Below are 24,692 nucleotides of genomic sequence, written 5' to 3' on the forward strand. Positions count from 1 at the left end.
ACTGACCCCCCCCCCGCACACTGACCCTCCCCCCGCACACTGACCCCCCCCCGCACACTGACCCCCCCGCACACTGACCCTCCCCCCCCGCACACTGACCCTCCCCCCGCACACTGACCCTCCCCCCCCGCACACTGACCCTCCCCCCCGCACACTGACCCTCCCCCCGCACACTGAACCTCCCCCCCTCCCGCACACTGACCCTCCCCCTCCGCACACTGACCCCCCACCGCACACTGACCCCCCCCCCCGCACACTGACCCTCCCCCCCGCACACTGACCCTCCCCCCGCACACTGACCCCCCCCCGCACACTGACCCTCCCCCCCGCACACTGACCCTCCCCCCGCACACTGACCCCCCCGCACACTGACCCCCCGCACACTGACCCTCCCCCCCGCACACTGACACCCCCCGCACACTGACCCTCCCCCCCGCACACTGACACCCCCCCGCACACTGACCCTCCCCCCCGCACACTGACCCCCCCCCCGCACACTGACCCCCCCCCCCCGCACACTGACCCCCCCCCGCACACTGACCCCCCCCGCACACTGACCCTCCCCCCCGCACACTGACCCCCCCCCCGCACACTGACCCCCCCCCCGCACACTGACCCTCCCCCCGCACACTGACCCTCCCCCCGCACACTGACCCCCCCCCCGCACACTGACCCTCCCCCCGCACTGACCCCCCCCCGCACACTGACCCCCCCCGCACACTGACCCTCCCCCCCCGCACACTGACCCTCCCCCCGCACACTGACCCTCCCCCCCGCACACTGACCCTCCCCCCCGCACACTGACCCTCCCCCCCCGCACACTGACCCCCCCCCGCACACAGACCCTCCCCCCGCACACTGACCCTCCCCCCCGCACACTGACCCCCCCCCCCCCGCACACTGACCCTCCCCCCCCGCACACTGACCCTCCCCCCGCACACTGACCCCCCCCCGCACACTGACCCTCCCCCCGCACACTGACCTCCCCCCCGCACACTGACCCCCCCCCCGCACACTGACCCCCCCCCGCACACTGACCCTCCCCCCCGCACACTGACCCTCCCCCCCGCACACTGACCCCCCCCGCACACTGACCCCCCCCCCGCACACTGACCCCCCCCCGCACACTGACCCTCCCCCGCACACTGACCCCCCCCCCGCACACTGACCCTCCCCCCCGCACACTGACCCTCCCCCCGCACACTGACCCCCCCCCCGCACACTGACCCCCCCCCGCACACTGACCCCCCCCCCCCCGCACACTGACCCTCCCCCCCGCACACTGACCCTCCCCCCCGCACACTGACCCCTCCCCCGCACACTGACCCCCCCCCCCGCACACTGACCCTCCCCGCACACTGACCCTCCCCCCCGCACACTGACCCTCCCCCCGCACACTGACCCTCCCCCCCGCACACTGACCCTCCCCCGCACACTGACCCTCCCCCCCCGCACACTGACCCTCCCCGCACACTGACCCCCCCCCCCGCACACTGACCCTCCCCCCGCACACTGGACCCCCCCCCGCACACTGACCCTCCCCCCGCACACTGACCCCCCCCCGCACACTGACCCTCCCCCCCCGCTCACTGACCCTCCCCCGCACACTGACCCCCCCCCGCACACTGACCCTCCCCCCCCGCACACTGACCCCCCCCGCACACTGACCCCCCCCGCACACTGACCCCCCCCCGCACACTGACCCTCCCCCGCACACTGACCCTCCCCCGCACACTGACCCTCCCCCCCCGCACACTGACCCCCCCCCCCGCACACTGACCCTCCCCCCCGCACACTGACCCCCCCCCGCACACTGACCCTCCCCCGCACACTGACCCTCCCCCGCACACTGACCCCCCCCCCGCACACTGACCCTCCCCCCCGCACACTGACCCTCCCCCCGCACACTGACCCTCCCCCCCGCACACTGACCCCCCCACGCACACTGACCCCCCCCGCACACTGACCCCCCCCCCCGCACACTGACCCCCCCCCGCACACTGACCCCCCCCCCCGCACACTGACCCTCCCCCCCGCACACTGACCTCCCCCGCACACTGACCCTCCCCCGCACACTGACCCTCCCCCCCCGCACACTGACCCCCCCCCGCACACTGACCCCCCCCCGCACACTGACCCCCCCCCCGCACACTGACCCTCCCCCGCACACTGACCCTCCCCCGCACACTGACCCTCCCCCCCCGCACACTGACCCCCCCCCCGCACACTGACCCTCCCCCCCCGCACACTGACCCCCCCCCCCCGCACACTGACCCTCCCCCGCACACTGACCCTCCCCCGCACACTGACCCCCCCCCGCACACTGACCCTCCCCCCCGCACACTGACCCTCCCCGCACACTGACCCTCCCCGCACACTGACCCTCCCACCCCGCACACTGACCCCCCACGCACACTGACCCCCCCGCACACTGACCCCCCCCCGCACACTGACCCCCCCCGCACACTGACCCCCCCCCCCGCACACTGACCCTCCCCCCGCACACTGACCCTCCCCCCCGCACACTGACCCTCCCCCCCCCGCACACTGACCCCCCCCGCACACTGACCCTCCCCCCGCACACTGACCCTCCCCCCGCACACTGACCCTCCCCCCGCACACTGACCCTCCCCCCGCACACTGACCCCCCCGCACACTGACCCCCCCCCCCGCACACTGACCCTCCCCGCACACTGACCCTCCCCCCCGCACACTGACCCTCCCCCCCGCACACTGACCCCCCCCCGCACACTGACCCCCCCCCGCACACTGACCCCCCCCGCACACTGACCCCCCCCCCGCACACTGACCCTCCCCCCGCACACTGACCCTCCCCCCCCGCACACTGACCCCCCCCCCCCCGCACACTGACCCCCCCCCCCGCACACTGACCCCCCCCCCCCGCACACTGACCCTCCCCACCCGCACACTGACCCTCCCCCCCCGCACACTGACCCCCCCCCCGCACACTGACCCTCCCCCCGCACACTGACCCTCCCCCCCGCACACTGACCCCCCCACGCACACTGACCCCCCCCCCGCACACTGACCCCCCCCCCCGCACACTGACCCTCCCCCCCCCGCACACTGACCCTCCCCCCCGCACACTGACCCCCCCCCCGCACACTGACCCCCCCCCGCACACTGACCCTCCCCCCCGCACACTGACCCTCCCCCCCCCCCGCACACTGACCCCCCCCCGCACACTGACCCTCCCCCCCCGCACACTGACCCTCCCCCCCCGCACACTGACCCTCCCCCGCACACTGACCCTCCCCCCCGCACACTGACCCCCCCCCCCGCACACTGACCCTCCCCCCGCACACTGACCCCCCCCCGCACACTGACCCTCCCCCCGCACACTGACCCCCCCCCCCGCACACTGACCCTCCCCCCGCACACTGACCCTCCCCCCGCACACTGACCCTCCCCCCCCCGCACACTGACCCTCCCCCCCGCACACTGACCCTCCCCCCGCACACTGACCCTCCCCCCCCGCACACTGACCTCCCCCCGCACACTGACCCCCCCCCGCACACTGACCCTCCCCCCCGCACACTGACCCTCCCCCGCACACTGACCCTCCCCCCCCGCACACTGACCCTCCCCCCCGCACACTGACCCCCCCCCCCCCCCCCCCCGCACACTGACCCCCCCCCCCCCGCACACTGACCCCCCCCCCGCACACTGACCCTCCCCCCCGCACACTGACCCTCCCCCCCGCCACACTGACCCTCCCCCGCACACTGACCCTCCCCCCCCCGCACACTGACCCTCCCCCCCGCACACTGACCCTCCCCCCCGCACACTGACCCCCCCCCCCGCACACTGACCCCCCCCCCCCGCACACTGACCCTCCCCCCCGCACACTGACCCTCCCCCCCCGCACACTGACCCTCCCCCCCGCACACTGACCCTCCCCCCCGCACACTGACCCTCCCCCCGCACACTGACCCTCCCCCCCCGCACACTGACCCTCCCCGCACACTGACCCCCCCCCCGCACACTGACCCTCCCCCGCACACTGACCCCTCCCCCCCCGCTCACTGACCCTCCCCGCACACTGACCCCCCCCCGCACACTGACCCTCCCCCCCGCACACTGACCCCCCCCCCGCACACTGACCCCCCCCCCCCGCACACTGACCCCCCCCCCGCACACTGACCCCCCCCCCCGCACACTGACCCTCCCCCCGCACACTGACCCCCCCCCCCCGCACACTGACCCTCCCCCCGCACACTGACCCTCCCCCCCCGCACACTGACCCCCCCCCCCGCACACTGACCCCCCCCCCGCACACTGACCCCCCCCCCGCACACTGACCCTCCCCACCCGCACACTGACCCTCCCCCCCCGCACACTGACCCCCCCCGCACACTGACCCTCCCCCCCGCACACTGACCCTCCCCCCCCGCACACTGACCCCCCCCCCGCACACTGACCCCCCCCGCACACTGACCCCCCCCCCCGCACACTGACCCTCCCCCCCCCCGCACACTGACCCTCCCCCCCGCACACTGACCCCCCCCCCCCGCACACTGACCCCCCCCCGCACACTGACCCTCCCCCCGCACACTGACCCTCCCCCCCCCCGCACACTGACCCCCCCCCGCACACTGACCCTCCCCCCCGCACACTGACCCTCCCCCCCGCACACTGACCCTCCCCCGCACACTGACCTCCCCCCCGCACACTGACCCCCCCCCCCCGCACACTGACCCTCCCCCCGCACACTGACCCCCCCCCCCGCACACTGACCCTCCCCCCGCACACTGACCCCCCCCCCCGCACACTGACCCTCCCCCCGCACACTGACCCTCCCCCCCCGCACACTGACCCTCCCCCCCCCGCACACTGACCCTCCCCCCCGCACACTGACCCTCCCCCCCGCACACTGACCCTCCCCCCCCGCACACTGACCCTCCCCCCCGCACACTGACCCTCCCCCCCGCACACTGACCCCCCCCCCGCACACTGACCCTCCCCCCGCACACTGACCCCCCCCCCCGCACACTGACCCTCCCCCCGCACACTGACCCTCCCCCCCCGCACACTGACCCCTCCCCCCCGCACACTGACCCTCCCCCCGCACACTGACCCTCCCCCCCGCACACTGACCCCCCCCCCCGCACACTGACCCTCCCCCCGCACACTGACCCCCCCCCCCGCACACTGACCCTCCCCCCCGCACACTGACCCTCCCCCCCGCACACTGACCCTCCCCCCGCACACTGACCCTCCCCCCCCCGCACACTGACCCTCCCCCCCCGCACACTGACCCTCCCCCCGCACACTGACCCTCCCCCCCGCACACTGACCCTCCCCGCACACTGACCCCCCCCCCGCACACTGACCCTCCCCCGCACACTGACCCTCCCCCCCCGCACACTGACCCTCCCCCCCCGCTCACTGACCCTCCCCCCGCACACTGACCCTCCCCCCGCACACTGACCCTCCCCCCCCGCACACTGACCCCCCCCCCCGCACACTGACCCCCCCCCCCGCACACTGACCCTCCCCCCCGCACACTGACCCTCCCCCCCCGCACACTGACCCCCCCCCGCACACTGACCCTCCCCCCGCACACTGACCCTCCCCCCCGCACACTGACCCCCCCACGCACACTGACCCCCCCCCCCGCACACTGACCCCCCCCCCGCACACTGACCCTCCCCCCCCCCGCACACTGACCCTCCCCCCCCCCGCACACTGACCCTCCCCCCGCACACTGACCCCCCCCCCCGCACACTGACCCTCCCCCCCGCACACTGACCCTCCCCCCCCCCGCACACTGACCCCCCCCCCGCACACTGACCCTCCCCCCCCGCACACTGACCCTCCCCCCGCACACTGACCTCCCCCCCGCACACTGACCCCCCCCCCCGCACACTGACCCTCCCCCCGCACACTGACCCCCCCCCGCACACTGACCCTCCCCCGCACACTGACCCCCCCCCGCACACTGACCCCCCCCCCCGCACACTGACCCTCCCCCCGCACACTGACCCTCCCCCCCGCACACTGACCCTCCCCCCCCCGCACACTGACCCTCCCCCCGCACACTGACCCTCCCCCCGCACACTGACCCTCCCCCCCCGCACACTGACCTCCCCCCCGCACACTGACCCTCCCCCGCACACTGACCCCCCCCCCCGCACACTGACCCTCCCCCCGCACACTGACCCTCCCCCCCGCACACTGACCCTCCCCCCCCGCACACTGACCCTCCCCCCGCACACTGACCCTCCCCCCCGCACACTGACCCCCCCCCCCCGCACACTGACCCTCCCCCCGCACACTGACCCCCCCCCCGCACACTGACCCTCCCCCCCGCACACTGACCCTCCCCCCCCGCACACTGACCCTCCCCCCCCGCACACTGACCCTCCCCCCCCCCGCACACTGACCCCCCCCCGCACACTGACCCTCCCCCCCGCACACTGACCCTCCCCCGCACACTGACCTCCCCCCCGCACACTGACCCCCCCCCCGCACACTGACCCTCCCCCCCGCACACTGACCCCCCCCCGCACACTGACCCTCCCCCCCGCACACTGACCCCCCCCCCCGCACACTGACCCTCCCCCCGCACACTGACCCTCCCCCCCGCACACTGACCCTCCCCCCGCACACTGACCCTCCCCCCCCCGCACACTGACCCTCCCCCCGCACACTGACCCTCCCCCCGCACACTGACCCTCCCCCCCCGCACACTGACCCCCCCCCCCGCACACTGACCCTCCCCCCGCACACTGACCCTCCCCCCCGCACACTGACCCTCCCCCCCGCACACTGACCCTCCCCCCCGCACACTGACCCTCCCCCCCCGCACACAGACCCCCCCCGCACACTGACCCTCCCCCCGCACACTGACCCTCCCCCCCGCACACTGACCCCCCCCCCGCACACTGACCCTCCCCCCGCACACTGACCCTCCCCCCCCGCACACTGACCCTCCCCCCCCGCACACTGACCCTCCCCCCCGCACACTGACCCTCCCCCCGCACACTGACCCTCCCCCCCCGCACACTGACCCTCCCCCCCGCACACTGACCCCCCCCCGCACACTGACCCTCCCCCCGCACACTGACCCCCCCCCCGCACACTGACCCTCCCCCCGCACACTGACCCTCCCCCCCGCACACTGACCCTCCCCCCCGCACACTGACCCTCCCCCCGCACACTGACCCTCCCCCCCGCACACTGACCCCCCCCCCCGCACACTGACCCTCCCCCCGCACACTGACCCCCCCCCCCGCACACTGACCCTCCCCCCCGCACACTGACCCTCCCCCCCCGCACACTGACCCTCCCCCCCGCACACTGACCCTCCCCCCCCGCACACTGACCCTCCCCCCCGCACACTGACCCTCCCCCCCGCACACTGACCCTCCCCCCCGCACACTGACCCTCCCCGCACACTGACCCCCCCCCCCGCACACTGACCCTCCCCCCCGCACACTGACCCTCCCCCCCCGCTCACTGACCCTCCCCCCGCACACTGACCCCCCCCCGCACACTGACCCTCCCCCCCCGCACACTGACCCCCCCGCACACTGACCCTCCCCCCCCCGCACACTGACCCTCCCCCGCACACTGACCCCCCCCCCCGCACACTGACCCTCCCCCGCACACTGACCCCCCCCCCCGCACACTGACCCCCCCCCCCGCACACTGACCCTCCCCCCCGCACACTGACCCTCCCCCCCGCACACTGACCCTCCCCCCCGCACACTGACCCCCCCCCCCGCACACTGACCCTCCCCCCCCGCACACTGACCCTCCCCGCACACTGACCCTCCCCCCCCGCACACTGACCCTCCCCCCGCACACTGACCCTCCCCCCCCGCACACTGACCCTCCCCCGCACACTGACCCTCCCCCCCCGCACACTGACCCTCCCCCCGCACACTGACCCCCCCCCCCGCACACTGACCCTCCCCCGCACACTGACCCTCCCCCCCCGCTCACTGACCCTCCCCCGCACACTGACCCCCCCCCCCGCACACTGACCCTCCCCCCCCGCACACTGACCCCCCCCCGCACACTGACCCCCCCCCGCACACTGACCCCCCCCCGCACACTGACCCCCCCCCCCGCACACTGACCCTCCCCCGCACACTGACCCTCCCCCCGCACACTGACCCTCCCCCCCCGCACACTGACCCCCCCCCCGCACACTGACCCTCCCCCCCGCACACTGACCCCCCCCCCCGCACACTGACCCCTCCCCCGCACACTGACCCTCCCCCGCACACTGACCCCCCCCCGCACACTGACCCTCCCCCCCGCACACTGACCCCCCCCCCGCACACTGACCCCCCCCCCGCACACTGACCCCCCCCCCGCACACTGACCCCTCCCCCCGCACACTGACCCTCCCCCCCGCACACTGACCCCCCCACGCACACTGACCCCCCCCGCACACTGACCCCCCCCCCGCACACTGACCCCCCCCCGCACACTGACCCCCCCCCCCGCACACTGACCCTCCCCCCCGCACACTGACCCTCCCCCCGCACACTGACCCTCCCCCCCCGCACACTGACCCCCCCCGCACACTGACCCTCCCCCCCGCACACTGACCCTCCCCCCGCACACTGACCCTCCCCCCCCGCACACTGACCCCCCCCCGCACACTGACCCCCCCCCCCCGCACACTGACCCTCCCCCGCACACTGACCCTCCCCCCCCGCACACTGACCCTCCCCCCCGCACACTGACCCCCCCCCCCCGCACACTGACCCCCCCCCGCACACTGACCCCCCCGCACACTGACCCCCCCCCCCGCACACTGACCCTCCCCCCCGCACACTGACCCCCCCCCCCGCACACTGACCCTCCCCACCCGCACACTGACCCTCCCCCCCCGCACACTGACCCCCCCCCCGCACACTGACCCTCCCCCCGCACACTGACCCCCCCCCGCACACTGACCCTCCCCCCGCACACTGACCCCCCCCCCGCACACTGACCCCCCCCCCGCACACTGACCCTCCCCCCGCACACTGACCCTCCCCCCCGCACACTGACCCTCCCCCCCCCCGCACACTGACCCCCCCCCGCACACTGACCCTCCCCCCGCACACTGACCCTCCCCCCCGCACACTGACCCCCCCCCCGCACACTGACCCCCCCCCCCCGCACACTGACCCTCCCCCCGCACACTGACCCTCCCCCGCACACTGACCCTCCCCCCGCACACTGACACCCTCCCCCGCACACTGACCCTCCCCCCCGCACACTGACCCTCCCCCCCCCGCACACTGACCCCCCCCGCACACTGACCCTCCCCCCGCACACTGACCCTCCCCCCCCGCACACTGACCCCCCCCCCCGCACACTGACCCTCCCCCCGCACACTGACCCTCCCCCCCGCACACTGACCCTCCCCCCCCCGCACACTGACCCCCCCCCGCACACTGACCCTCCCCCCGCACACTGACCCTCCCCCCCCCGCACACTGACCCCCCCCCCCGCACACTGACCCCCCCCCCCGCACACTGACCCTCCCCCCCGCACACTGACCCTCCCCCGCACACTGACCCCCCCCGCACACTGACCCTCCCCCCCCCGCACACTGACCCCCCCCGCACACTGACCCCCCCCCGCACACTGACCCCCCCCCCGCACACTGACCCTCCCCCCGCACACTGACCCTCCCCCGCACACTGACCCCCCCCGCACACTGACCCTCCCCCCCCCGCACACTGACCCCCCCCGCACACTGACCCTCCCCCCCCCGCACACTGACCCCCCCCGCACACTGACCCCCCCCCGCACACTGACCCCCCCCCCCGCACACTGACCTCCCCCCCGCACACTGACCCTCCCCCCCGCACACTGACCCTCCCCCCGCACACTGACCCTCCCCCCCCGCACACTGACCCTCCCCCCGCACACTGACCCTCCCCCCCGCACACTGACCCTCCCCCGCACACTGACCCTCCCCCCGCACACTGACCCTCCCCCCGCACACTGACCCTCCCCCCCCCCCGCACACTGACCCCCCCCGCACACTGACCCTCCCCCCCCGCACACTGACCCTCCCCCCCCCCCCGCACACTGACCCCCCCCGCACACTGACCCTCCCCCCCGCACACTGACCCTCCCCCCCGCACACTTGACCCTCCCCCCCCCGCACACTGACCCTCCCCCCCCCCCGCACACTGACCCCCCCCGCACACTGACCCCCCCCCCCCGCACACTGACCCTCCCCCCCCCCCGCACACTGACCCCCCCCGCACACTGACCCTCCCCCCCCGCACACTGACCCTCCCCCCGCACACTGACCCCCCCGCACACTGACCCCCCCCCGCACACTGACCCCCCCCTCCCCCCGCACACTGACCCCCCCGCACACTGACCCCGGCTCCGGGTTGTTTCTATTTCGAATCAGACGCTCATCCCCGGACCACGTGACCCGCTCCTCCCGCTACAGCGCCCCCCCGGCCCGGAGGACCCTGTCCCGCTCCTCCCGCTACAGCGCCCCCCCGGCCCGGAGGACCTGTCGCGCTCCTCCCGGTACAGCGCCCCCCCGGCCCGGAGGACCCGGTCTCACTCCTTCCAATCGGTGATGGTGTGGGGGTGACGGTTCCGACAGGCTCCCTCCGGGGGACAGGGGGCGCTGCCGGTCGCGGCTCCTCTTGTTTCCGCCCGTTTGCTCTTTGGCGGCTGCTGACCCCGAGCGCGCGGCGAGAATCTGAGCGGGAACCGGAGAGAAACCAAGTAAACCCTATAGAAACCCCGGGTAAACCCTATAGAAACCCTATAGAAACCCCAGGTAAACCCTATAGAAACCCCGGGTAAACCCTATAGAAACCCCGGGTAAACCCTATAGAAACCCCGGGTAAACCCTATAGAAACCCCAGATACACCCTAAAGAAACCCCACAGAAACCCTATAGAAACCCCAGAGAAACCCTATAGAAACCCCGGGTAAACCCTATAGAAACCCCGGGTAAACCCTATAGAAACCCCGGGTAAACCCTATAGAAACCCCACAGAAACCCTATAGAAACCCCAGAGAAACCCTATAGAAACCCCAGGTAAACCCTATAGAAACCCCAGGTAAACCCGATAGAAACCCCAGATACACCCTAAAGAAACCCCACAGAAACCCTATAGAAACCCCAGAGAAACCCTATAGAAACCCCGGGTAAACCCTATAGAAACCCCGGGTAAACCCTATAGAAACCCCGGGTAAACCCTATAGAAACCCCGGGTAAACCCTATAGAAACCCCAGATACACCCTAAAGAAACCCCACAGAAACCCTATAGAAACCCCAGAGAAACCCTATAGAAACCCCGGGTAAACCCTATAGAAACCCCGGGTAAACCCTATAGAAACCCCGGGTAAACCCTATAGAAACCCCACAGAAACCCTATAGAAACCCCAGAGAAACCCTATAGAAACCCCAGAGAAACCCTATAGAAACCCCAGGTAAACCCTATAGAAACCCCAGATACACCCTATAGAAACCCCAGGTAAACCCTATAGAAACCCCAGGTAAACCCGATAGAAACCCCAGATAAACCCTATAGAAACCCCAGGTAAACCCTATAGAAACCCCAGATACACCCTAAAGAAACCCCACAGAAACCCTATAGAAACCCCAGAGAAACCCTATAGAAACCCCGGGTAAACCCTATAGAAACCCCGGGTAAACCCTATAGAAACCCCACAGAAACCCTATAGAAACCCCAGAGAAACCCTATAGAAACCCCAGAGAAACCCTATAGAAACCCCAGGTAAACCCTATAGAAACCCCAGATACACCCTATAGAAACCCCAGGTAAACCCTATAGAAACCCCAGGTAAACCCGATAGAAACCCCAGATAAACCCTATAGAAACCCCAGGTAAACCCGATAGAAACCCCAGATAAACCCTATAGAAACCCCAGGTAAACCCTATAGAAACCCCAGAGAAACCCTATAGAAACCCCAGAGAAACCCTATAGAAACCCCAGAGAAACCCTATAGAAACCCCAGGTAAACCCTATAGAAACCCCAGATACACCCTATAGAAACCCCAGGTAAACCCTATAGAAACCCCAGGTAAACCCGATAGAAACCCCAGATAAACCCTATAGAAACCCCAGGTAAACCCGATAGAAACCCCAGATAAACCCTATAGAAACCCCAGATAACCCCTATAGAAACCCCAGATAACCCCTATAGAAACCCCAGATAACCCCTATAGAAACCCCGGGTAAACCCTATAGAAACCCCAGATAAACCCTATAGAAACCCCAGGTAAACCCTATAGAAACCCCAGGTAAACCCGATAGAAACCCCGGGTAAACCCTATAGAAACCCCAGATAAACCTATAGAAACCCCAGGTAAACCCTATAGAAACCCCAGATAAACCCTATAGAAACCCCAGGTAAACCCTATAGAAACCCCAGGTAAACCCTATAGAAACCCCGGGTAAACCCTATAGAAACCCCAGGTAAACCCTATTGAAACCCCAGATACACCCTATAGAAACCCCAGGTAAACCCTATAGAAACCCCGGGTAACCCCTATAGAAACCCCGGGTAAACCCTATAGAAACCCCAGGTAAACCCTATAGAAACCCCAGGTAAACCCTATAGAAACCCCAGACAAACCCCAGGTAAACCCTATAGAAACCCCAGGTAAACCCTATAGAAACCCCAGGTAAATCCTATAGAAACCCCAGACAAACCCTATAGAAACCCCAGACAAACCCTATAGAAACCTCAGGTAAACCCTATAGAAACCCCAGATAAACCCTATAGAAACCCCAGACAAACCCTATAGAAACCCCAGATAAACCCTATAGAAACCCCAGACAAACCCTACATAAACCCCAGATAAACCCTACAGAAACCCCAGATAAACCCTATAGAAACCCCAGATAAACCCTATAGAAACCCCAGGTAAACCCGATAGAAACCCCAGATAAACCCGATAGAAACCCCAGATAAACCCTATAGAAACCCCAGATAAACCAAAGAGAAACCCCAGATAAACCCTCTAGAAACCCCAGATAAACCCTATAGAAACCCCAGACAAACCCTATAGAAACCCCAGACAAAACCTCTAGAAACCCCAGACAAACCCTATAGAAACCCCAGATAAACCAAAGAGAAACCCCAGATAAACCCTCTAGAAACCCCAGATAAACCCTATAGAAACCCCAGACAAAACCTCTAGAAACCCCAGACAAACCCTATAGAAACCCCAGATAAACCCTATAGAAACCCCAGGTAAACCCTATAGAAACCCCAGATAAACCCTATAGAAACCCCAGATAAACCCCAAACCGGAGAGACAGAGTGAGGAGGATCCACCTCCCTGAGCAGCACAGTGGTTATCACTGTGTTTTCATAGTGCCAGCGTCCCAGGTTCGATTCTGGCTTGGGTCACTGTCTGTGCGGAGTCTGCACATCCTCCCCGTGTCTGCGTGGGTTTCCTCCGGGTGCTCCGGTTTCCTCCCACAGTCCAAAGATGTGCAGGTTAGGTGGATTGGCCGTGATAAATTGCCCTTAGTGTCCAAAAGGGTTGGATGGGGTTACGAGCATGGGGTGGAGGTCTGAGCGTAGGTCGGGTCCTCTTTCTTCGAGCCGGTGCAGACTTGATGGGCCTCATGGCCTCATTCTGCAATGCAGCGATTACTACGGCTATGAAAACCCAATTTACAAAACCTACGGGAGCGAGATCTAGAAATGGCGAGAGGGGAGCACGAGGGGGTATAATAATAACCCTAAAACCAGACCGGGGAAGGAGGGAAGAGAGATTAAACCCTCTACCCGCAGGAACAGAGAGTGAACCCTCGACCCACAGGAACAGAGAGTGAACCCTCGATCCACAGGAACAGAGGGTGAATCCTCTACCCACAGGAACAGAGAGTGAACCATTTACCCACAGGAACAGAGAGTGAACCCTTTACCCACAGGAACAGAGAGTGAACCCTCTACCCACAGGAACAGAGGGTGAACCCTCGACCCACAGGAACAGAGAGTGAACCCTCGACCCACAGGAACAGAGAGTGAACCCTCGATCCACAGGAACAGAGGGTGAATCCTCTACCCACAGGAACAGAGAGTGAACCATTTACCCACAGGAACAGAGGGTGAACACCTCCACTGGTATCTGATGACTTTCACGTCTCTCTTTGTCCCAGGATGCCATCTGTGATCTGCCCCAACAGTCCTGGGACGGCGATGATCGACTCGCTGGAGAACGCGGGCCGACTGATTGACAAACACCTGCTTGATGATCGGTTGTACCCAGACCTGTCGGAGTTGCTCAGTGTCCCCAATTACAGTAAGAATCTACCTCTGACCTCCGTCCTATATCTATTACCCCTCAGTTTAAAGCTATGTCCCCTCGTGCCAGCCATATCCATCCGCGGGAGAAGGCTCTCACTGTCCACCCTATCCAACCCCCTGATCATTTTGTATGCCTCTATTAAGTCTCCTCTTAACCTTCTTCTCTCCAACGAAAACAACCTCAAGTCCATCAGCCTTTCCTCATAAGATTTTCCCTCCATACCAGGCAACATCCTGGTAAATCTCCTCTGCACCCGCTCCAAAGCCTCCACGTCCTTCCTATAATGCGATGACCAGAACTGTACGCAATACTCCAAATGCGGCCGTACCAGAGTTCTGTACAGCTGCAACATGACCTCCCGACTCCGGAACTCAATCCCTCTACCAATAAAGGCCAACACTCCATAGGCCTTCTTCACAACCCTATCAACCTGGGTGGCAACTTTCAGGGATCTATGTACATGGACACCTAGATCCCTCTGCTCATCCACACTTTCAAGAACTTTACCATTAGCCAAATATTCCGCATTCCTGTTATTCCTTCCAAAGTGAATCACCTCACACATCTCTACATTAAACTCCATTTGCCACCTCTCAGCCCAGCTCTGCAGCTTATCTATATCCCTCTGTAACCTGCTACATCCTTCCACACTATCGACAACACCACCGACTTTAGTATCGTCTGCAAATTTACTCACCCACCCTTCTGCGCCTTCCTCTAGGTCATTGATAAAAATGACAAACAGCAACGGCCCCAGAACAGATCCTTGTGGTACTCCACTTGTGACTGTACTCCATTCTGAACATTTCCCATCAACCACCACCCTCTGTCTTCTTTCAGCTAGCCAATTTCTGATCCACATCTCTAAATCACCCTCAATCCCCAGCCTCCGTATTTTTTTGCAATAGCCTACCGTGGGGAACCTTATCAAACGCTTTGCTGAAATCCATATACACCACATCAACTGCTCTACCCTCGTCTACCTGTTCAGTCACCTTCTCAAAGAACTCAATAAGGTTTGTGAGGCATGACCTACCCTTCACAAAACCATGCTGACTATCCCTGATCATATTATTCCTATCTAGATGATTATAAATCTTGTCTCTTATAATCCCCTCCAAGACTTTACCCACTACAGACGTGAGGCTCACCGGTCTATAGTTGCCGGGGTTGTCTCTGCTCCCCTTTTTGAACAAAGGGACCACATTTGCTGTCCTCCAGTCCTCTGGCACTATTCCTGTAGCCAATGATGACATAAAAATCAAAGCCAAAGGTCCAGCAATCTCTTCCCTGGCCTCCCAGAGAATCCTAGGATAAATCCCATCAGGACCCGGGGACTTATCTATTTTCAGCCTGTCCAGAATTGCCAACACCTCTTCCCTACGTACCTCAATGCCATCTATTCTATTAGCCTGGGGCTCAGCATTCTCCTCCACAACATTATCTTTTTCCTGAGTGATTACTGACGAAAAATATTCATTTAGTATCTCGCCTATCTCTTCAGACTCCACACACAATTTCCCATCCCTGTCCTTGACTGGTCCTACTCTTTCCCTAGTCATTCGCTTATTCCTGACATACCTATAGAAAGCTTTTGGGTTTTCCTTGATCCTTCCTGCCAAATACTTCTCATGTCCCCTCCTTGCTCGTCTTAGCTCTCTCTTTAGATCCTTCCTCGCTACCTTGTAACTATCCATCGCCCCAACCGAAACTTCACACTTCATCTTCACATAGGCCTCCTTCTTCCTCTTAACAAGAGATTCCACTTCCTTGGTAAACCACGGTTCCCTCGCTCGACGCCTTCCTCCCTGTCTGACCGGTACATACTTATCAAGAACACGCAGTAGCTGATCCTTGAACAAGCCCCACTTATCCAGTGTGCCCAACACTTGCAGCCTACTTCTCCACCTTATCCCCCCCAAGTCACGTCTAATGGCATAATAATTGCCCTTCCCCCAGCTATAACTCTTGCCCTGCGGTGTATACTTATCCCTTTCCATCATTAACGTAAACGTCACCGAATTGTGGTCACTGTCCCCAAAGTGCTCTCCTACCTCCAAATCCAACACCTGGCCTGGTTCATTACCCAAAACCAAATCCAACGTGGCCTCGCCTCTTGTTGGCCTGTCAACATATTGTTTCAGGAAACCCTCCTGCACACACTGTACAAAAAACGACCCATCTATTGTACTCGAACTATATCTTTTCCAGTCAATATTTGGAAAGTTAAAGTCTCCCATAATAACTACCCTGTTACTTTCGCTCATATCCAGAATCATCTTCGCCATCCTTTCCTCTACATCCCTAGAACTATTAGGAGGCCTATAAAAAACTCCCAACAGGGTGACCTCTCCTTTCCTGTTTCTAACTTCAGCCCATACTACCTCGGAAGAAGAGCCCCCATCTAGCATCCTCTCCGCCACCGTAATACTGCTCTTGACTAGCAGCGCCACACCTCCCCCTCTTTTGCCTCCTTCTCTGAGCTTACTAAAACACCTAAACCCCGGAACCTGCAACATCCATTCCTGTCCCTGCTCTATCCATGTCTCCGAAATGGCCACAACATCGAAGTCCCAGGTACCAACCCATGCTGCCAGTTCCCCTACCTTGTTTCGTATACTCCTGGCATTGAAGTAGACACACTTCAAACCACCTACCTGAACACTGGCCCCCTCCTGCGACGTCAAGTCTGTGCTCCTGACCTCTATACTCTCATTCTCCCTTACCCTAAAACTACAATCCAGGTTCCCATGCCCCTGCTGCATTAGTTTAAACCCCCCCAAAGAGCACTAACAAATCTCCCCCCCAGGATATTTGTGCCCCTCAGGTTCAGATGTAGACCATCCTGTCTGTAGAGGTCCCACCTTCCCCAGAAAGAGCCCCAGTTATCCAGAAATCTGAATCCCTCCCGCCTGCACCATCCCTGTAGCCACGTGTTTAAATGCTCTCTCTCCCTATTCCTCATCTCACTATCACATGGCACGGGCAACAACCCAGAGATAACAACTCTGTTTGTTCTAGTTCTGAGCTTCCATCCTAGCTCCCTGAAAGCCTGCCTGACATCCTTGTCCCCTTTCCTACCTATGTCGTTAGTGCCAATGTGGACCACGACTTGGGGCTGCTCCCCCTCTCCCCTAAGGACCCAGAAAACACGATCCGAGACATCACGTACCCTTGCACCTGGGAGGCAACATACCAAACGTGAGTCTCTCACGCTCCCACAAAATCTCCTATCTGTGCCCCTGACTATAGAGTCCCCAATTACTAATGCTCTGCTCCTCTCCCCCCTTCCCTTCTGAGCAACAGGGACAGACTCCGTGCCAGAGGCCCGTACCCCATGGCTTACCCCTGGTAAGTCCCCCCCCCCACAAGTATCCAAAGCGGTATACTTGTTTCTCAGGGGAACGACCGCAGGGGATCCCTGCACTGACTGCTTTTTCCCAGTCCCTCTTACAGTTACCCACCTATCTCCAATCTTTGGTGTAACAATTTCCTGAAGCTGCTATCTATGACCCCTTCTGCCTCCCGAATGATCTGAAGTTCTTCCAACTCCAGCTCCAGTTCCTAACTCGGTCTTGGAGGAGCTGGAGATGGCAGCACTTCCTGCAGGTAAAATCAGCAGGGACACTAACTGCATCCCTCACCTCAAACATCCTGCAGGAGGAACATTGCACTCCCTTCCCTGCCATTCCTCTTACTTTCTACCAAGATCTGGCTAACAATTAAATTTTTATAAAAAATAATAATAATATAATAAAATATGGTACTTACCTCAGACCAATGGGTTTTATTATTAGGTTAGAGGAGGAGGGCGGGTGGGAGACACTACACTATACCCCTCATAATTTTATAAACTTCTATCAGGTCGCCCCTCAGCCTCCGTCTCTCGAGGGCGTACAATCCCAGTTCATTCAATCTCTCCTCATACCTCATAGTTTAGCACAGTGGGTTAAACAGCTGGCTTGTAATGCAGAACAAGGCAGCAGCACGGTTCAATTCTCATACCGACCTCCCCGAACAGGCGCCGGAATGTGGCAACTAGGGGCTTTTCACAGTAACTTCCTTGAAGCCTACTTGTGACAATAAGCGATTATTATTAACTAATACCCTCCATACAAGGCAACATCCTGGTAAATCTTTTTCTGTACTCTCTCCAAAGCCTCCATGTTCTTCTGGTCGTGCAGTGACCAGAATTGGACCCAGTATTCCAAATGTGGCCTAACCAACATTCTATATACCTGTAACATAATGTTTGAGCTTTTATACTCGATACCCCGTCCTATAAAGGCAAGCATGCCATATGCTTTCTTTACCACCATTTCCACCTGTGCTGCCACTTTTAAGGATCTGTGGACCTGCACGCCCAGATCTCTCTCTGTCTCTGCTCCTGATGGTTCTGCCATTTATTTTATAGCCCCCACCTGAATTGGATCGACCAAAATCCATCTCTTCGCATTTGTCCGGGTTCAATTCTATTTGCCATTTCTCTGCCCAATTTTGCAGCCTATCCATATCCTGCTGTATTCTCTGACAATCTTCACCACTATCTGCAACTCCTGCAATCTTGGTATCAGCCGCAAACTTGCTAATCAGACCCACTATGTTTTCTTCCAAGTCATTTATATATATTACAAAGATCAGAGGTCCCAGAACTGATCCCTACGGAATACCACTAGTTACAGATCTCCATTCGGAAAAGCACCCTTCTACTGCTACCCTCTCCTGTGGCCAAGCCAGTTCTGGATCCATCCAGCTAGTTCACCCTTGAGTCTAATCTTTTGCACCAGCCTGCCATGAGGGACCTTATCAACTGCTTTACTAAAGTCCATGTAGACAACATCCACAGCCCTTCCCTCGTCAATCATTTTTGTCACCTACTCCCTCGTACAAAACCATGCTGTCTGTTGCTAAGAACATAGAACATAAGAACTAGGAGCAGGAGTCGGCCACCTGGCCCCTCAAGCCTGCTCCACCATTCAATGAGATCATGGCTGATCTTTTGTGGACTCAGCTCCACTTTCCGGCCCGAACACCATAACCCTTAATCCCTTTATTCTTCAAAAAACTATCTATCTTTATCTTAAAAACATTTAATGAAGGAGCCTCTACTGCTTCACTGGGCAAGGAATTCCATAGATTCACAACCCTTTGGGTGAAGAAGTTCCTCCTAAACTCAGTCCTAAATCTACTTCCCCTTATTTTGAGGCTATGCCTCCTAGTTCTGCTTTCACCCGCCAGTGGAAACAACCTGCCCGCATCTATCCTATCTATTCCCTTCATAATCTTATATGTTTCTATAAGATCCCCCCTCATCCTTCTAAATTCCAACGAGTACAGTCCCAGTCTACTCAACCTCTCCTCGTAATCCAACCCCTTCAGCTCTGGGATTAACCTAGTGAATCTCCTCTGCACACCCTCCAGTGCCAGTACGTCCTTTCTCGAGTAAGGAGACCAAAACTGAACACAATACTCCAGGTGTGACCTCACTAACACCTTATACAATTGCAGCATAACCTCCCTAGTCTTAAACTCCATCCCTCTAGCAATGAAGGACAAAATTCCATTTGCCTTCTTAATCACCTGTTGCACCTGTAAACCAACTTTTTGCGCCTCATGCACTAGCACACCCAGGTCTCTCTGCACAGCAGCATGTTCTAATATTTTATCATTTAAATAATAATCCCTTTTGCTGTTATTCCGACCAAAATGGATAACCTCACATTTGTCAACATTGTATTCCATCTGCCAGACCCTAGCCCATTCACTTAGCCTATCCAAATCCCTCTGCAGACTTCCAGTATCCTCTGCACTTTTTGCTTTACCACTTATCTTAGTGTCGTCTGCAAACTTGGACACATTGCCCTTGGTCCCCAACTCCAAATCATCGATGTAAATTGTGAACAGTTGTGGGCCCAACACTGATCCCTGAGGGACACCACTAGCTACTGATTGCCAACCAGAGAAACACCCATTAATCCCCACTCTTTGCTTTCTATTAATTAACCAATCCTCTATCCATGCTACTACTTTCTCCTTAATGCCATGCATCTTTATCTTATGCAGTAACCTTTTGTGTGGCACCTTGTCAAAGGCTTTCTGTAAATCCAGATATACCACATCCATTGGCTCCCCGTTATCTACCGCACTGTTAATGTCCTCAAAACATTCCACTAAATTAGTTAGGCACGACCTGCCCTTTATGAACCCATGCTGCGTCTGCCCAATGGGACAATTTCCATCCAGGTGCCTCGCTATTTCTTCCTTGATGATAGATTCCAGCATCTTCCCTACTACCGAAGTTAAGCTCACTGGCCTATAATTACCCGCTTTCTGCCTACCTCCTTTTTTAAACAGTGGTGTCACGTTTGCTAATTTCCAATCCGCCGGGACCACCCCAGAGTCTCATGAATTTTGGTAAATTATCACTAGTGCATTTGCAATTTCCCTAGCCATCTCTTTTAGCACTCTGGGATGCATTCCATCAGGGCCAGGAGACTTGTCTACCTTTAGCCCCATTAGCTTGCCCATCACTACCTCCTTGGTGATAACAATCCTCTCAAGGTCCTCACCTGTCATAGCCTCATTTCCATCAGTCACTGGCATGTTATTTGTGTCTTCCACTGTGAAGACCGACCCAAAAAACCTGTTCAGTTCCTCGGCCATTTCCTCATCTCCCATTATTAAATCTCCCTTCTCATCCTCTAAAGGACCAATATTTATCTTAGCCACTCTTTTTTGTTTTACACCCCCATCATTGTGACTGCCCCCTTCCTGTTGCTGAGCTCTACCCACAGTGCCTTGTTACTTGGTTCTTCCATGGTGTCCTCCCTCTGTGCAGCTGTAATATGTTCTCTTACCAGTATTGCAACTCCCCCACCTCTTTTATCTTTTTTTTTGTCACATGTATTAGTATACAGTGACAAATATTGTTTTCTTTCATGCTATACAAGTAATGCATACCGTACATAGGGAAGGAAGGAGAGACTACAGAATATAATGTTACAGTTATAGCAAGATGTAGAGAAAAGATCAACTTAATACGAGGTAGGTAAAAGTCTGATGGCAGCAGGGAAGAAGCTGGTCTTGAGTCAGTTGGTACGTGACCTCAAACTTTTGCTGGCTGCCTTTCCAAAGCATGGATGGGAGGCTGGTTTGCGTGATGGACTGGCTACATTCACAACCTTTTGTAGTTTCCTGCGGTCTTGGGCAGAGCAGGATCCATACCAAGCTGTCATAGAACCAGAAAGAATGATTTCTATGGTGCATCTGTAGAATTTGGTGAGGGTCGTAGCTGAAATGCCAAATTTCCTGAGTCTTCTGAGAAAGTAGAGTCTTTTCTTAACTATAGTGTCAGCATGGGGGGAACCAGGACAGTTTATTGGTAATCTGGATACCTAAAAACTTGGAACTCTCGACCCTTTCTACTTTGTTCCCATTGATGTTGACCTTCTTCCCTGTCTCGCCTAAAACACCTAAATCCTGGAATATTTAGCTGGCAGTCCTGTCCCTTTTTTAACCAAGTCTCCATTACAGCAACCGCACCAAGTTCCGGGCAAGGATGTGGTTGCTGTAACGGAGTAGGCAAGGACTGATTCGGGGCAGTCAGCATGGCTTTGTGAGTTGAAAATCATGTCTCACAAATTTGAATGAGTTTTTTTGAGGGGGTGACCAAGAAGGTAGATGAAGGCAGTGCAGTCAACGTTGTCTACATGGACTTTAGCAAGGCCTTTGACAAGGTACCACATGGAAGGTTGTTGCAAAAGGTTAAATCTCTCGGAATCCAGGAAGAGGTAGCCAATTGGATACAAAATTGGCTTGGCGACCGAAGCCAAAGGGTGGTTGTGATGGGGAAGCCTGTGACCAGCGGTGTGCCTCAGGAATCAGGGCTGGGTCCACTGTTATTTGTTATATATATTAATTATTTGGATGAGAATGTAGGAGGCATGGTTAGTAAGTTTGCAGATGACACCAAGATTAGTGGCATTGTGGACAGTGAAGAAGGTTATACAAGATTGCGACAGGATCTTGACCAATTGGGCCCGTGGGCCGATCAATGGCAGATGGAGTTTAATTTGTATAAATGAGAGGTGATGCATTTTGGTCGATCAAATCAGGCCAGGACCTATTCAGTTAATGGTAGGGAGTTGGGGAGAGTTACAGAACAAGGATCTAGGGGTACAGGCTCATAGCTCCTTGAAGGTGGAGTCAGAGGTGGACAGGGTGGTGAAGAAGGCATTCAGCATGCTAGGTTTTATTGATCAGAATATTGAATACAGGAGTTGGGACGTCTTGTTGAAGTTGTACAAGACATTAGTAAGGCCACACTTGGAATACTGTGTTCAGTTCTGGTCACCCTATAATAGAAAGGATATTGTTAAACAAGAAAGAGTGCAGAAGAGATTTACTAGGATGCTACCAGGACTTAAATAAAATCAAATTACTGCGGATGCTGGAATCTGAAACCAAAGAGAAAATGCTGGAAAGTCTCAGCAGGTCTGGCAGCATCTGTAGGGAGAGAAAAGAGCTAACATTTCGAGTCCAGATGACCCTTTGACAAAGTTATTTTCTCTCCCTGCAGATTCTGCCAGACCTGCTGAGATTTTCCAGCGTTTTCCCTTTGCTACCGGGACTTGATGGTCTGAGTTATAAGGAGACGCTGGATAGGCTGGGACTATTCCTTGGAGCGTAGGAGGCTTAGGGGTGATCTTATAGAGGTCTATCAACTAATGAGGAGCATAGATCAGGTAGATAGTCGACATGTTTTCCCAAAGGTAGGGGAGTCTAAAACTAGAGGGCATCGGTTGAAGGTGAGAGGGGAGAGATACAGAAGAAACCAGAGGGGCAAAATTTTCACACTGAGGGTGGTGTGTGTCTGGAACAAGCTGCCAGAGACAGTAGTAGAGGTGGGTACAATTTTGTGTTTTAAAAAGCATTTAGACAGTTATATGGGAAAGATGTGTCTAGAGGGATATGGGCCAAATGTGGGCAATTGGGACGAGGTTAATGGTTAAAAACTGGGCAGCATGGACAGGTTGGGCCGAAGGGCATTTCCATGCTGTAAACCTCTAGTTTTCCCACTATTGATGTCAAGCTGACAGATCTGTAGTTTCCTGGGTTATCCTGCACCACTTTATTAAACAATGGCGTGAAATTTGCAATCCTCCAGTCCCCCGGGACTAATCCAGGTGTTCAGAAAGGCCTAGAAAAGTTTTGTCAACAAAAGATCTTCTTTATCAGTCTCCCATGCGGGACCTTGTCAAAAGCCTTACTGAAGTCCATGAATAATAATCTTTATTAGTGTTACAAGTAAGTTTACATTAACACTGCAATGAAGTTACTTTAAAAATCCCCTTGTCGCCACATTCCGGCGCCTGTTCGGTACACACAGGGAGAATTCAGAATGTCCAATACACCCAACAAGCACATCTTTCAGGACTTGTGGGAGGAAACCGGAGCATCCGGAGGAAACCCACGCAGACACGGGGAGAACACGCAGACTCCGCAGACAGTGACCCAAGCCTGGTATCGAACCTGGGACCCTGGCGCTGTGAAGCAACAGTGCTAACCACTGTGCTACAATGCTGCCGTTAACTACATTGCCTGCACCTTCACACCTAATCACCACCTCAATCAAATTTGTTCGAGCTGATCAAAGCCAGGCTGACTGTCCCTGATTAACCAATGCTCCTCTAAGTGGACATTAATTCTGTCTCTCAGCATTTTTTCCAATTATTTTCCAACCACTGAAGTGAGACTCACTGGCCTATAATTTCCTGGCTCTTCCCTTTGCCTCTTCTCGAATTATAGAATCACACATAGAATTATAGACACCCTTCGGACCACCACGCCCACACTGACAAAGGAAAACTCTCATCTCACTATTTCCACTTCCCAGCCCGAGACCCAGAGCCTTTAATGTTCTGATATTTCAGGTGCACTCACAAGTACTTTCTAAAGATTGTGAGGCTTCCTGCCTCAACTACTCTGCAAGGCAATGGCTGATACAATCTTTCCTTCAACCCCCTCCAAAACCCCTGCCTTTCGCCTTAAAATTCTGCCCCCTTGATATCTTCAACTAAGGGGAACAACTGCCTTCTATCCACATGTCTTGTACACCTCAATCAGGTCGTCCTCGGTCTTCTGTGCTCCAGCTAAAACTCAAGCCTATCCTCAACTTCATTTTTCCTATCCACTGGGACCTTTCCAGAGACAATCAAAGTCACTCAAAATCAATGTGTTCTGTTCCTTGATGGGTTCTGCACTTGCCAACCTGCCTTCTCCACTCAATATACACGTTGGGATTTGTATATCACCGTTTAAATGCTTCCAGCCATTCACACTCCTTGCAAGCTTGATGCAGAAATCAAATGCATCAAAGCTGTCGTTTGGAG

The 24,692-nt window shown here is 59.2% G+C and overlaps 2 protein-coding genes across 5 annotated transcripts in view; one reads left to right on the forward strand and one right to left on the reverse strand.

Annotated features, from left to right (window-relative positions):
• The window catches only part of LOC140429043 (WD repeat-containing protein 70), a 208,128-nt gene extending 197,678 nt beyond the window's left edge, over positions 1-10,450 (reverse strand). Inside the window, exon 1 of the mRNA XM_072515572.1 lies at positions 10,368-10,450. The gene's annotated coding sequence lies outside the window, so the exon portion shown is untranslated. The remainder of the gene's footprint in view (positions 1-10,367) is intronic.
• Positions 10,451-10,587: 137 nt separating this feature from the next.
• Positions 10,588-24,692, forward strand: part of nup155 (nucleoporin 155) — a 404,177-nt gene continuing 390,072 nt past the window's right edge. Inside the window, exons 1-2 of one of the 4 annotated variants that reach the window (XM_072515568.1) lie at positions 10,588-10,728; positions 14,153-14,295. In XM_072515568.1, coding sequence (XP_072371669.1) covers positions 14,154-14,295 — 142 coding nt within the window. In that variant the 5' untranslated portion in view covers positions 10,588-10,728; position 14,153. Of the gene's footprint in view, positions 10,784-11,974; positions 11,994-14,152; positions 14,296-24,692 lie in introns of those variants that run through there. The other 3 variants (XM_072515570.1, XM_072515569.1, XM_072515571.1) reach the window with 3 other exon arrangements.

The sequence above is a fragment of the Scyliorhinus torazame genome, chromosome 9 (genome assembly GCF_047496885.1).
Source record: "Scyliorhinus torazame isolate Kashiwa2021f chromosome 9, sScyTor2.1, whole genome shotgun sequence".
Lineage (NCBI taxonomy): Eukaryota > Metazoa > Chordata > Chondrichthyes > Carcharhiniformes > Scyliorhinidae > Scyliorhinus > Scyliorhinus torazame.